This window comes from Coenobita brevimanus, chromosome 55 (genome assembly GCF_032717465.1).
Source record: "Coenobita brevimanus isolate Jiangsu-jjx chromosome 55, ASM3271746v2, whole genome shotgun sequence".
Taxonomy (NCBI): Eukaryota; Metazoa; Arthropoda; class Malacostraca; order Decapoda; family Coenobitidae; genus Coenobita; species Coenobita brevimanus.
In genome coordinates, this window is record NC_137008.1 from 60,457,060 (window position 1) to 60,470,650 (window position 13,591).

Sequence of the window (13,591 nt, forward strand, 5' to 3'; positions counted from 1 at the left end):
AAAATGTTAACGAAGTCGAAAATCGCATGAAGTGTATGTGTAAAAATTGGCCTGACGCGTGTTAGGAGTGTAACGCTGTACAGCAGGGAAATGTGGGCAGTCAAGGAGGATATTCATATACTAAAACACAGAGAGATGATTATGGTTAGATGGATATGTAATGTATCGTTGTATAACAAACCTAGGGGTTTTGGATTGCAGATGGAGTTGAGAGGAATGCTGGGACTTGAATGTATTAGTGCTGTGATCAGAAGGGGTAGATTGAGATGGTTTGGGCATGTGAAGAGGATGAAGGATGACTACTGGATGCAGAGGGTGAGTCGTGAACATTGAGGATAGGGTTGCAAGAGAAAAATCAAGATAGACCTAAGATGAAGTTATATAGTGTGCCCTGAGGGATAAGGTGCTGAAAAGTGAGGATGCTAACGACTGAGCAGTATGAAGAACCACCATTAGATGACCAAGCCTGATGCATGCAAGCACGTCAGAGCCTTGATAGACGAATGAATATTAGTGGTAAACAAGGATCCACTGTCATTTTAATGTAGAACGGTACTACCAGTACAGCATTACTGATCTTCCAACGTGGTCAGCCTCATTATTAACATGGGAATTAATACATATGCTCCATTGCTATAATTTAATTGTAAATAACAATCTAAGTACACAGAACAAAAATATACAATCTGGACATTATAGTACATATGGCCAGTAACCACATAAATAGGATAAAAAAAAAAAAAAAACAGTTCTTTGATGCTCCGATGCTCCAACATCACTGGGAATGAACTGTAAAGTAACTTCCTTATGTAGTGTTTGCGGTGATTGGGCAAGTCTCTGATTAGCCACGATGTACATGCATGGGATTTTAATATTCTTGTTGTCACTAAACTATCTTTTCTCCCGATTCCCAATTGAGGCATTAAAATTGTTTCTTTGCATATACAGCATCAAATTTCCACGAAACTGACTTGTATTATTTTCATCTGAATTACCATGTACAGTATTTCACTACCATTCGTTAGTTTTCATCCTCTTGTGTTTATAATGGCATTTGGCATTCTAGACTGCTCTTTCATTTTCCAGTCACTTTCCTCACCACAAATATTACATAAAGATACTACTTTCACACTGCAGTGTGTCACAGATACTGGAGAACAATAATAATATAAAAGAATTATAGTGAAGATGCACCTTATAGCATTGCTATTCAAGATGTATCTCTGTACTGCAGTGTCACAACCAATTATTCACCAAGACATGCTTAATATATGGACTTAAATCTACTTTAAGAACAAGTATTAAAGCTGACAAATTATAAATACAGAATTACAATCTCACAAACAAAACTTTAATAGCAAAATTAAATCACAAATAAATGCTAGTGACGTTCCTAACATTGCAGTTGTCTCTACAACCATGCATGCCATACTCAAACTCATAGAGTTGAATGCCACTAGATAAGCTGCTCATGCTTACAGTAATTGCACTGCCTTGTTATGAACGCCACTAACTGCACTCAGCAAGGGGAAGTAACAGGTGAATAAGCAATGTTACTCTCATCTTTCTCTACTTCAATCAGTTTACTTCACCTAATAATCTCCAGTAGCTTGACTGACTTACATGTAAACCATACCTATTTACTAGGTAGTTGTAGTATATCACACTCCTGAGAGATTCAAGATAAAAATTGAGTGCTGAGTATTTTTCAGTAAGTCATATTGGATACCATAATATACCAGAAACTGATTAGGAACTGTTAATAATAAAATGGGCTACATTCGTAGAATAATCATTAAAAAAAGTGGCAGCAAGTGAATGGGAGTGAATGTTGTGTGAATGAGAGTTTATTGTTTTGGTGAGTGTGGTGTGAGCGAGTCATTCCATATCAGTTAGCTTCTCCAGAAAGAAGAGAAGGCCATGAAGTTAAAGGAAAAACTTTTTAAAATACTATTCAAATAGAAAATACTGTATAGGTTCACATTTCATCTCGAGGCTCAATTCTGTAATAAAACTTCTAAATGAAAAATCCAGAGGCTGTAAGACAGATTGAAATGTGCACGGCAGGATAAGTATTGTTTAGTGAGACATATAGGAAGCCTTGTAAAGAGGCCATTTGGAGTTTTCAAGAAAAGTATCATAAATCATACGGGCATAGAAAAATGAATGTAAAAATAACATGAGATTCCTAGACAACCTGCTTTTGATTTCAGGGTGGAATAAAATCTAAATCCATATATATATCTGTATATGATTATCTTTCTTCTTTGTTTAAGGTTTAGTTTCACAAATATGGATTTAAAGTAATATTTAAAGTGTGTTCATCTCTATACATGTACAGGTTACAAATTAAGGCATTATATCAATTGCACAACTCCATTAGCTCACCTTGTGACTCATTAGTGTCCTTGCACAATGCATTCGTACCACAGATTGAACCATCCTCAGCTGATTCACGCAAATATGGCAGATCTACAAATTCAACTACAACTGATGATTGCGTAGTGTATAAGCACCGTATAGTTCTGTATCTTGTCATGTTCCTGTTTATTTAAGTAAAAAACTTGGGCATCATTAGTAAAATGTCACAGCACAGATATACAGTCGTTCCTAACATTGGTGACAGTGGAACAGAGATACTGATAAATACCTTTTAAGATTCTTATATACTGTAATTCATCTGATACGTGCATTGCTAAGGATGCTCATTCATCAGTCTCTCACTCTTAATATTAACATCTGCTTCCACCCTCACCTCATGATAGGTAATTCCACAATACTTGTTATGAAGGAACATTTATTTCAATAAATCTATGACTTTGAATAATTAGACATTTTATAAGCTCTCCATTCAGAGTACCAAGATCATCCAGCTATAATTTATTAAAAATTAACAAAAGATATGAGCTTTGTACCCTATTTTGACTAGAATGCAGTGTTAAATTTAATACCACATACAACAGTTAAACCAAGATACAAGGTTAAATACTTAAAATATGTCATCAGCTAAACTCAAGTTTGCTGGTTTTGCAATACAATTCTTATGTGGCTAATGCCAAGCTGACCAATGTATGTTTGTACTACACAAGCAGAAAGATCTAAATAAGTTTCATATGTACTTTCCATTAAAAAAAAAAAAAAGAAAAAAAGTACATACTAATTTCCATAGCATTCTTAAAATTTGCATCCATTTAAACATGGTATCATATACAGTGATTTCCCTAAATGGAAAATTTCATTACTTGCACACCATGCTACAAATAATGGTTTGTGTGGCACAGTAAACATTATAATGCTTACACACTCACTCATTCACTCATTACTGCATTCATACAATTAATCCTTTTTCACTGAGTGAAAAAGCTAATGTAACAAACCTGCAGTGAGGTGATGGCACAAGGGACAATATGGAGGCCAACACCTCATTTACCAAAGTACAGTAACACTCAAACTGCTTGATTAGCATAATGGATGTGCACCATAGGAATTCTTACAGCTTTTGCAGATAGATTAGAGGGAACGTCAAAGATTTAAAGTGTAAGGGCTACCAAGTATTTGGGCAATATGTAAGAGATAATTAATCTAAGACACTCTAGAATATTGCAGTTATTCCCCAAAATAGTTCATGAACAGCAATATGAAAGGCTAACTTATAACTGTAAACTTACAACAGCTATCCAGAGTCCTTAGTGAGTAAAGTTACCTAGATCAAAGAAATAAGAATATCATTACATCACATTTGACCATAGGTTCCTTTTATATATCCAGAAATTAACATAATGACTCTTTTCATAAAACATCTTCCAGAACTGAAAGGTACTGTTATTGACCTGGAGGCTTGTGGCCAGCGTGACTTTCAAAAGTCAGTCAATGGCAACAGAGGATGGCACAGTTACTACCTAACCTATTGAGTGTCAGAACATACATAGCAAATATCACAACCATGTGTTGGTGATGATACAGCCAGCAGCACCCTCACTACACCTGCCTCTCTTCACAGTCACCCGAGGGCCTGTGGCTCCCATCACCCTCATCAACCCATATCTCACACTGGCAGCAGAAAAAGACAGCTCCCAACACCCACATCACATTATACATGGCATCTTTAATCCATGGCTTCAATACTGAAGTTACCTTTTCCTCCAAAATCTTTATTACTAGTGATTCTATATGCCCATTATCACAGAGTAAGGTGCAGGTTTACAACAGGAAGTTAGCAAAAAAGATCTTGCAAGCATAGTGCCACAGGCAGCTTCAGATACAGAATGGTAGAAAATATCATACAACTTGTTATCAATATTAAGTCTGAAAATGTTTAAGTGACTTCTTTCTCCATATTACAGTACAGTACCACCTAATTATATAAAAGGCATCATCATATTAAGTATTGTACAGCAAACCTTTGGGTAATCATAACTACAACAAGTTTGAAATTCTGTACGACAAAGAAGAATGTACGGTTTCATATATAAATTGAAATTAAACTAAACCTGTGATAACTTTAAAAAATTTAAAGAACTTTTATTTGTCTCTTGACTTTTGTGTATTGATGATGGCAAAGTTTTCCTTTGTCTTCTCAAGAAAATTTGCCAGCATCCACATACCTTTCGTATTTTTCTTGCTTTAATTTCTTTATCTGAGTGCTTTTCATGCTGGTAGAAATTAATATAAGGATCATTATGTGAATGCATGAAGCCGAGCTCAATGGTACAGATGTTGCAAGTGCCTGGCAAAGATGCTTGTGTATGGGAGTGTGGCTGGAAGTTTGCCTGAGAGGTGAGTGAGGAGACACATATGAGTGGGTCTGGGGGCTGGGTATCTCCTCCTGCCGATGAAGACTAGGGCTGGGGTTTTTGTCAGTCTGGGGACACGGTGCGTTGGTGGTGCTGTCGTCTGTAATTATCACTACTGTCTGCACTCAGTGGTCGGTAACGTCGTATTCTGAAACAAATATGGTGCTGTTACCAGTTAGGTATTCATGGAATTAAATACTGACATTGAAAACACTACCCAGTAAATAAAGTTACATAATCAACTCTCTTCCAAAGTCATTTATGTGTGACAACTCAAGCTTAGTACTGACGTGACAAAAAATACTTGAATTATTTTTTTTATTCAGCACTCACCTTTCCCACAGTTACTTACACAATAATGTAATATGTTTTATTTCAAATAGGCCTCTTTCTTCTTTGTTTCTTTTTAACTACCTCTGACTATGGACATAACAACTAGTTGCTCCTTGATATGCTAATACAGGTATATGTTGCTGATCCCTCAAAAGCACTCTCTTGCACACCAACTTCCTTCATCTATATGGTGCTATACAGAAGTATGCAGAAGGAATAACAAGGATATAAAAATATATTATTGGACCCTGATAAACAAGCTGTAAATATATATTACTGTACCAGAATTCAAACTTTTACATTCCCTACAGCTGTGAGTAATTTCTAACTCATAAAATTCAAAATTTACTTTTCTATCATAACTGTTTTTCACTCATCGATCCAGTATCTAATTTCTTAAGAGACCCATCAGGGCAATGCTAATCAGTCCTGACATACATGGTGAGAGTGACCCGTCACTCACCACTGGCCATCATAATTTGAACAGTAAACCCTAACCACCTCAGAGTACTGAATTTTTATGAAGCACAACTAGTTGGAGCAGTTTAGCCAACTAAACCAATGGGCATTCATTTGTTAGATACCGTACATGATTATTACGTAACACTGTACAGTAAATGTTATACTTTTGTTCTTCAATATCATGTACTAGAATTCACAGAGCCTGTTTTTGAGTACGATAACTCTTCCAGTACCATAGCAGACTATAAAGTAGACTTGCTTGCCGATTCAAGAAATATGGCAAATTGACCACAAAACAAATTGGTAATCTTTATTTCAAAGATTAATCCCAGCATAAAAGAGGACTCTAATAGCCTAGACTTGGGCCCCTATGCCCCAGAGGTGGTAATCTGGAACTGGTTGTTCCATATTCTATATGACATGTAATAGAAATTATGAGATGAGGGTGTAGAAGCCACAGTTAAGGAGAAAAGATGACTTTTCCAGGAATGGAAAAGGGGTGGTAAGAGTGGACTACTTGGCCACCAAGCATAGGACTAGATTGCAGGTATACAGGGCAAAATCTGAGTCTCAGAGACTTTTACTGGACAAGCTAAATAGTGCTGAAAGAAAAAATGTGGTACAGTAGTTAAGGTCGCAAATCAGATGAACAGAGAAAACAGGGATATCACAGGTGAGCCGTGTGTGAATAATGATGAAGGAAAGGTACAGTAGTGGTGGACAGTAAGGATATTAAAGATGCCCAAAGAGAGCATTATAAACAGTTGCTGAATGAAGAGCTTGACTGGAACAGGGAAGGTTTGGAGTCAGTGGATCCAGTAGTTGACCCATGGCCTTTGAGTAATGGTGTTTTCATCCTTTTTTTTTTTTTCCCCCCACATGTTCAAACCACCTCAATCTTCTCCTACGTATCACATCACAAAAACATTCAGTTTCCAGCCAACCTTTCAGTTGCTCATTAGCAACTGAAGTATTCTCTCCTCCCCCCTACAAACATAGCACCATATTCCTGATAAACCTGTTTCCTCAAGCACCTGAAGGAACCTACATGAGTTTAAAAATTCCACAGTTAAGTATCTGATCTCCCAACATGAATGAAGAAGCCTTTGATTGGTCCTAAAAGGTACATTAACAGCCAATCCCAAATACCCCCTTCCAGAAGTAGTGACCCAAGGCCAGTACAAAAAATAAAAAGAGACTTACCTGGCAGCTACATCTCTGGTGGCTGATGGAGGTTCTGAGGAGGGAGGGCGTGGCTTGCGAGGATGTGAGCCCTCGGACTCACTGGAATCCTCATGCTGGGGCTTGAGGAGGTAGGAAGGCACACCTCGCCCACTGTCAAAATAACGGCCACCAGTTCCTGCCTCTATCATGGACACTCTCTGCCGGCTGTGAAGAGTCAAGGGAAAAATGCTAAGCATCTATACTTAAACACCTTTTTCCTTCCCTTCTGTCTCAATTCTCCACAAATAACTTGGGGTCAAGAGAATCATCAGAAAGGAAAGAAATACCCACATGTTGGAAAGCCGTGTAAAATTAGGCACATATCCAAGTGAAGAAGATTCAAGCTTTTGAGATTCCCAACTCTCTTGTAAAGGCACAAGCTTTCAATTGTATGTGCTTCATTTGGTTAAATAACTGAATGAAAACCAATATGTCAACAGTCAAGCTACAAAAAGGGAACAGCCTCTGACATGTTCAGCTTCATACATACTTCATCCACCCATTACTATATTACAGTACTTTACTTTTTTTGTCTCCTGAATTTGAGTACCTAAATTTTTAACACATTAATTTACCATACCATGCCATCTTCTTGGTCTCCCACATTTCCTCTCACACTCAAATTCACCTACATATACCCTTCTCACTACCCAATTCATATCAACTCTTTTTATGTGACCATACCATCTAAGTACATTCTTATCCTAACATGAATAGACTTTCATATTCTGCATCTTTCACATGTCTGTGTAGTTTTTATCTTATACAACCTCTGCAACCTATAAATATTCTAGAATATTGTAGTCCACTTCTACTATTTACTTTTGACTTCTAAAACTTGCACCAAACAAATATTTTAAGAAGACATTCTCATGCCATCTTCTTATAGCATGTAGTCCACGTTCTGTTCTATATCAAGATCATCACAGCACCAGCCACTTTTCATCCTTAAACCACTCTTTCTACTTCCTCTTCATGCTTCCCTCATTTTCTACCATGTCTGAATTACCCAAAACATTATTAGAAATCTTCCACCCAGTCCAGTCTTTTTTCCATTTACTAATGCATCACACTGTGAGCCAACTTCTCTCTCTCTCTCTCTCTCTCTCTCTCTCTCTCAAAAACTACCACTTTACTTTTATCACACTACATCAAGTTTCAGAAATAACCAATCAATCATAAAAATAAAAATGAATAAGTCTGCATACTGTAGAGTTTATGTTTTATTTGCATGCAAATGGACATCACCTGCAGACATTGCATATGAAATATTCAACCACTTCCCATTACAACAACTTCACCTTCATTTTCATAATGATTAGCAATTTTCAGTATCCCATCCAGTATACAGTATAGTATATAGTGCTGTAACCAATTCTATTTGCTGAAGTGATATATCGCTGATATTTGCATTTTTTTCTGATACTGAACTGAAACCAATTTTTATTGTCGATACAGGGAAATCGAATGAGGACAGAGGAAACATTACAATGCCTGTTATTGAAGATTTTGTTCACTGTTTAGCCTAACTCTATGTGACAATGTGTTGGTACTTTGACACTGTTTTGCAGCTTATAATAAAGAAGAATCTTACTGAAACTATTAAAGGTTCAGAGTAAAAAGAGAGTGAGTGCGAAAAAAAAAAAAAATGAAGGTCGAAAGCAATGAACTATGAGTGAAATATACTGTGTACTGGCAGGATGTAAGTGTAGTGGGAATGTGAGTTTAAATACATACTGTAAATGGTGCACACATGCTGTCACGTAAGTTTATGTACGTAAATGGTGTACACCCACAGGCAAACTGCCTGTAACCATTATTTCTTACATTTCTTATTTAACTGTACTATATACAGTCACTTATCTCATTGTAGCCTAAATAAAGATGTGGTTAACTACATATAATAAGAAAGAAGGCAGCAGATGGGTGCAATTAGGGAATAGTAACTGAGAGGTGGGGATGAATGACACACACACACACACACAAATATATATATATATATATATATATATATATATATATATATATATATATATATATATATATATATTTCCATCCAGCATCCAATCCTATGCTGCCCCATGAGAAGCGTAGGGGCCCGGGGCTAGGTAAGTTGGTCCTGACATTTAAGATGGGAGTGACCAGCCTCACTCATCCCTGAGTGGCATTGCATGAGCAATAAACCCCAACCACCTCTTGGATATAAACTTTCACTGGCTTAATCCCACTGGAGTGCGGCAGTTACCCACTAAACTACCAGGTGCCATAATTTGGTTATATGGTTACCACCCAGCGTAGTAAATGGTTTTCTGGTGTACAGGAAACCATTCGGCTTGTCACTCAGTGTAGAATCACCCATAGGCAGAAGGAACAGGAAAGAATGAAGGAAAGAAAGATAAAAGAGGGAGTGTAAAGTCACCCATGGGCAGAAGGATGAGGAAAGAATGAAGTAAAGAAAGACAGAAGAGGAAGGAAGATTAGGACGGAGGAGAGGAAAGGGCAGACACCCGAGAGCAGCACTAGGGATATACACATAAAGATATATAAAAACCATCTGCAGTATATGCACATAAAGATGAATTAAAACCATCTATGGTATATTCAGCTGAGTTACAGTAACAATTGCAATATCAGCCAATTTCATATTACCACTTCAACCTATATGTGCCTGAGGGAATGAAAAAACAAATATCAGTGCTTATCATGTACAGTACAGTTTGATAATGAGTTTGCATGATTGCTTGTAACACATGACTACTTTCTTCGTTATGGAACAGTTCTCCAATCAAGGGTGGACTATCATGCCGCGTGCTAATGAACATCATTTGTCCCACTGCTCTCAAGTAATTTTTTTGGGGATGCCTGGTGGTCTAGTGAGTTTAGGGACCTCAACCAGATGTAGTCCATAACAGTTTACTTCCTAAAGGTGGCTGGGTTTTATGGCTCTCATACTGTAGCTCATAAGCAAGCAACTGGTCACTCTCACCTTACATATCTGGACTGAATACCACAGCCCTTGGCCCTTACACTCCTACTGGGGCAATACTGGACTGGATTATGGATGGATGATTATAAGATATAAACTCTAGTATGAAACTAGCTGATTTTGCATCTATAATTTCACTGGATAATAAAATGACTAACATCCTTCCCTACCTTTGCCTATTTCTAGACTGGAGTATTGTAGGTGGTGGAGGGTTGACATCTGACACCGGTCTGGTGCGACGGCGTTGGAAGCGAAGGCTGAGTTGTGTCTCATCTGTCACATACTTGTCAACTCCTTGCCGCCGCCGTCGCAGTGCTGGGGTTAAGTCTGCAAGGTCCTCACTATGATCTTCTTGGCTCCCTGAACGTTGGTAGTCACACCCAGCTGAAGAACCACGCTCACGGACTGACCGATGCTCTGATATGGCACTTCGTGTGCTTATGGAATCTTCTTCATTGCCTGGTGATGCAACTTTTTCAGCTATAGCTGCTGAAATCCTACGGGCAGCCTCTGCACGATCTGATTCTGTGTAACGTGGACTCTTTCCCCCTGATGGAGTAGTAGCATTACCTTCAGATTCACCATCTTTTCCTGAGCGAGCCCACATGGGGACAGGAATACGGCTTTTTTGAGAGGAATCATCCTGACCAGGAGACTTCCTAGTGCCATTACCTTTTTGTTGATCAGGGGAGAGTGAAGTATGTGGCTGTAGGTCTGTTGGACGTGGAGTATTGGTTTTGGAAGAACCCTCTGACCCTTCTTCTAATAAATCCTCACATGAACGGCGGTGGCGGGAAGATCTGCTGCGACGGCCACCAGCACTCTCGCTGTGAGGTGGTGTTCCTCGTGGAGACACCGAAGGTGTAACGGTGCGTGATCTGTTGATCATGGTAGAAGCTTGGAAGGCAGCAGAAAGGTCATGCAAATTGATAACAGATATTTTTCTTGAATCTTCAGCATCTTGTTTTTCCTCTAAAACAAACTCTAATGATTTTCTTCTTTCTGATAAGAATGATTTCTCCTCATCACATATGGTATCATACCGTGTTCTTGTTTCTGCTTCTCTTTGGCCCATAACAGTTTCATATCGGGATGATTCTGGAGGGGGCGCCCCCATGACAGTTTCATAACGTGATGATTCTTGAACAGTATGATCATGAACAGCAGATTCATAACGGCTGGTGTCAGGTGGATGGGCAGCAGATTCATAACGAGTAGATTCACCATCACGATCTTTGTGATCCTCCATTACCACTGGCAAGGCTACAACTCCTAATCTGCGACGGGTATCATCCTTTTTACTACTGCGTGTGTCACCTTTATCTTTATTTAGCACCTCGTCATTGTTTTTATTGCTGTCATCTCGTTCATTTCGAGGTGAACTACTCTTACTCTGACTCTTCTGACCAGATTGGCTAGCTGGCTGTTGTGACAAATCATCAGGAGGAGGAGCATCGTAATAGATAGAACGTTCTTCAGGGTGAGTTAATGGACTAGACTGGATGGAAGCTGATTTGTTTGTTGTTCCGGGAGGCAGGTCATGCGCAGATGGTGGGGGTGCAGGGGGTGGTGACGTGGTCTCATTATCAGCATGGAAGGCAGGAGGAGCAGGCACTATCCCAGGGACTTCTTGCCTAGATACCCGGGTCTGGCTGGCAACTATGGTGGTGGGAGCAGAGGGACCAGAGAATTTTCTGTCTTTGTCAAGCACTCGAAATTCAATCTTTCCACCCACAACAGCATCAGCATCACCTCCTTCTTCACCTTCACAAACACTGAAAATATGAAGTTTATTATCACCATATGGCCCTATCAATTAAATGCCATGACTACCCCTCTTCCTTCTTCATCATCAAAAATACTGCAAAAAAATTAGGTACAGTATCAGTGGCCAACCTCGAGTCAAATGCTTTAATGTAATGCTACATAAGAAAAATTCAATCCTCTTGGTCCATAAAGAATTCAGTTATTACATCATATGACATTCCTGAAGACCCAAATAATTCAAACAAGTAGACACCACATGTTAAGCTTTTCATTAGATGATGATTCTCCTATATTACATTCAAGTTATAAAATAATTCATCCCTTAAAAGTAATTACATGAGAGTGATCCTTACCATGGTAAAGATTTCTTTTAACAGGTCATGGCAGAGTGATGATGATTCTCTAAGTGCAAAGAGATCCCATATACTGTACTGCAGATTCCTACATACCTTTCTTCTGATGACTGTACAGAATAATAACAGATAATTCAAAATTTAGGCCTTGTATGGACATATTTAAGGGCAGTAGAGAGTAAGTGCTTCTTGTGTGAAAGTAAAGTTTACTTTACCTCCATTCCAGGAGGTTCCCCTTCAGTCCTCCTATATGCTCTAGTTTCCACATTAGTCTCTTATGGGGTACCTTGTCGAAGGCCTTCTCCAAATCTAAATACATACAATCCATCCAACCATCACTCTCCTGAAGCACGTCAATCGCTCTTGAGTAAAAACTCAACAAGTTAGAAACACATGACCTTCCACTTCTGAATCCAAACTGACTATCAGCCAAAATATTCATCTCTTCCAGATATTTTACCCATCTATCTTTCAGAATTCTCTCGCACAATTTTGCGACCATGCTGGTTAGCGACATTGGTCTATAATTCAGGGGTTCTTCCCTGTTTCCTCCCTTATAAATTGGTACCACATTTGCCCTCTTCCATTCTTGAGGCACTTTCCCCTCTTCCAGAGAACACACAATTAAACTGTGAATCTTATCCACCAGTTGTTCTCTGCATTCCTTCAGTACCCAATTAGAGATTCCATCTGGTCCTGGGGCTTTCCTTACATCTTGAGTTTCCAGTAATTTATATACTTCCTGTACTGCCACTTTTATATCTTTTATCACTGCATTTCTAGACACCCTCTCCTTCCACAAACTCCTTTTCATTAGTGAAAACTGATTGGAAACATTTGTTCATTATTTCTGCTTGCATTGCTGCATCTTTATAGACCTCTCCTTCTACTTTCAGTTTGGTGATTCCTTCCTTTTGTTTCAATTTGCCATATGTGTGTGTGTGTGTGTGTGTGTGTGTGTGTGTGTGTGTGTGTGTGTGTGTGTGTGTGTGTGTGTGTGTGTGTGTGTGTGTGTGTGTGTGTGTGTGTGTGTGTGTGTGTGTGTGTGTGTGTGTGTGTGTGTGTGTGTGTGTGTGTGTGTGTGTGTGTGTGTGTGTGTGTGTGTGTGTGTGTGTGTGTGTGTGTGTGTGTGTGTGTGTGTGTGTGTGTGTGTGTGTGTGTGTGTGTGTGTGTGTGTGTGTGTGTGTGTGTGTGTGTGTGTGTGTGTGTGTGTGTGTGTGTGTGTGTGTGTGTGTGTGTGTGTGTGTGTGTGTGTGTGTGTGTGTGTGTGTGTGTGTGTGTGTGTGTGTGTGTGTGTGTGTGTGTGTGTGTGTGTGTGTGTGTGTGTGTGTGTGTGTGTGTGTGTGTGTGTGTGTGTGTGTGTGTGTGTGTGTGTGTGTGTGTGTGTGTGTGTGTGTGTGTGTGTGTGTGTGTGTGTGTGTGTGTGTGTGTGTGTGTGTGTGTGTGTGTGTGTGTGTGTGTGTGTGTGTGTGTGTGTGTGTGTGTGTGTGTGAGAGAGAGAGAGAGAGAGAGAGAGAGAGAGAGAGGGCTGGAAGTGAGTGAGTGAGTGAGTGAGTGAGACAGGGTTGGGGGGGTAGTAGGGCAGTTTGGCTTCTAGCTTTCTTGTCTCCTTCCCTGTCCTCCCACCCTCCCTCACTCCTGCTTATCTCTCCCCATCCCCCTGCCCTTCCCTT

The 13,591-nt window shown here is 39.2% G+C and overlaps 1 protein-coding gene across 4 annotated transcripts in view; it reads right to left on the minus strand.

The window, feature by feature from the left end:
• Positions 1-639: 639 nt before the first annotated feature.
• LOC145401239 (tau-tubulin kinase homolog Asator-like) overlaps positions 640-13,591 on the minus strand; it is a 203,311-nt gene continuing 190,359 nt past the window's right edge. For all 4 annotated transcript variants that reach the window (XM_080273571.1, XM_080273570.1, XM_080273569.1 and 1 more), the window contains 3 exons: positions 9,969-11,573; positions 6,792-6,977; positions 640-4,941 (listed from right to left, as the gene is read on the minus strand). In XM_080273571.1, the coding sequence (XP_080129697.1) occupies positions 4,857-4,941; positions 6,792-6,977; positions 9,969-11,573 (1,876 nt within the window). In that variant the 3' untranslated portion in view covers positions 640-4,856. The remainder of the gene's footprint in view (positions 4,942-6,791; positions 6,978-9,968; positions 11,574-13,591) is intronic.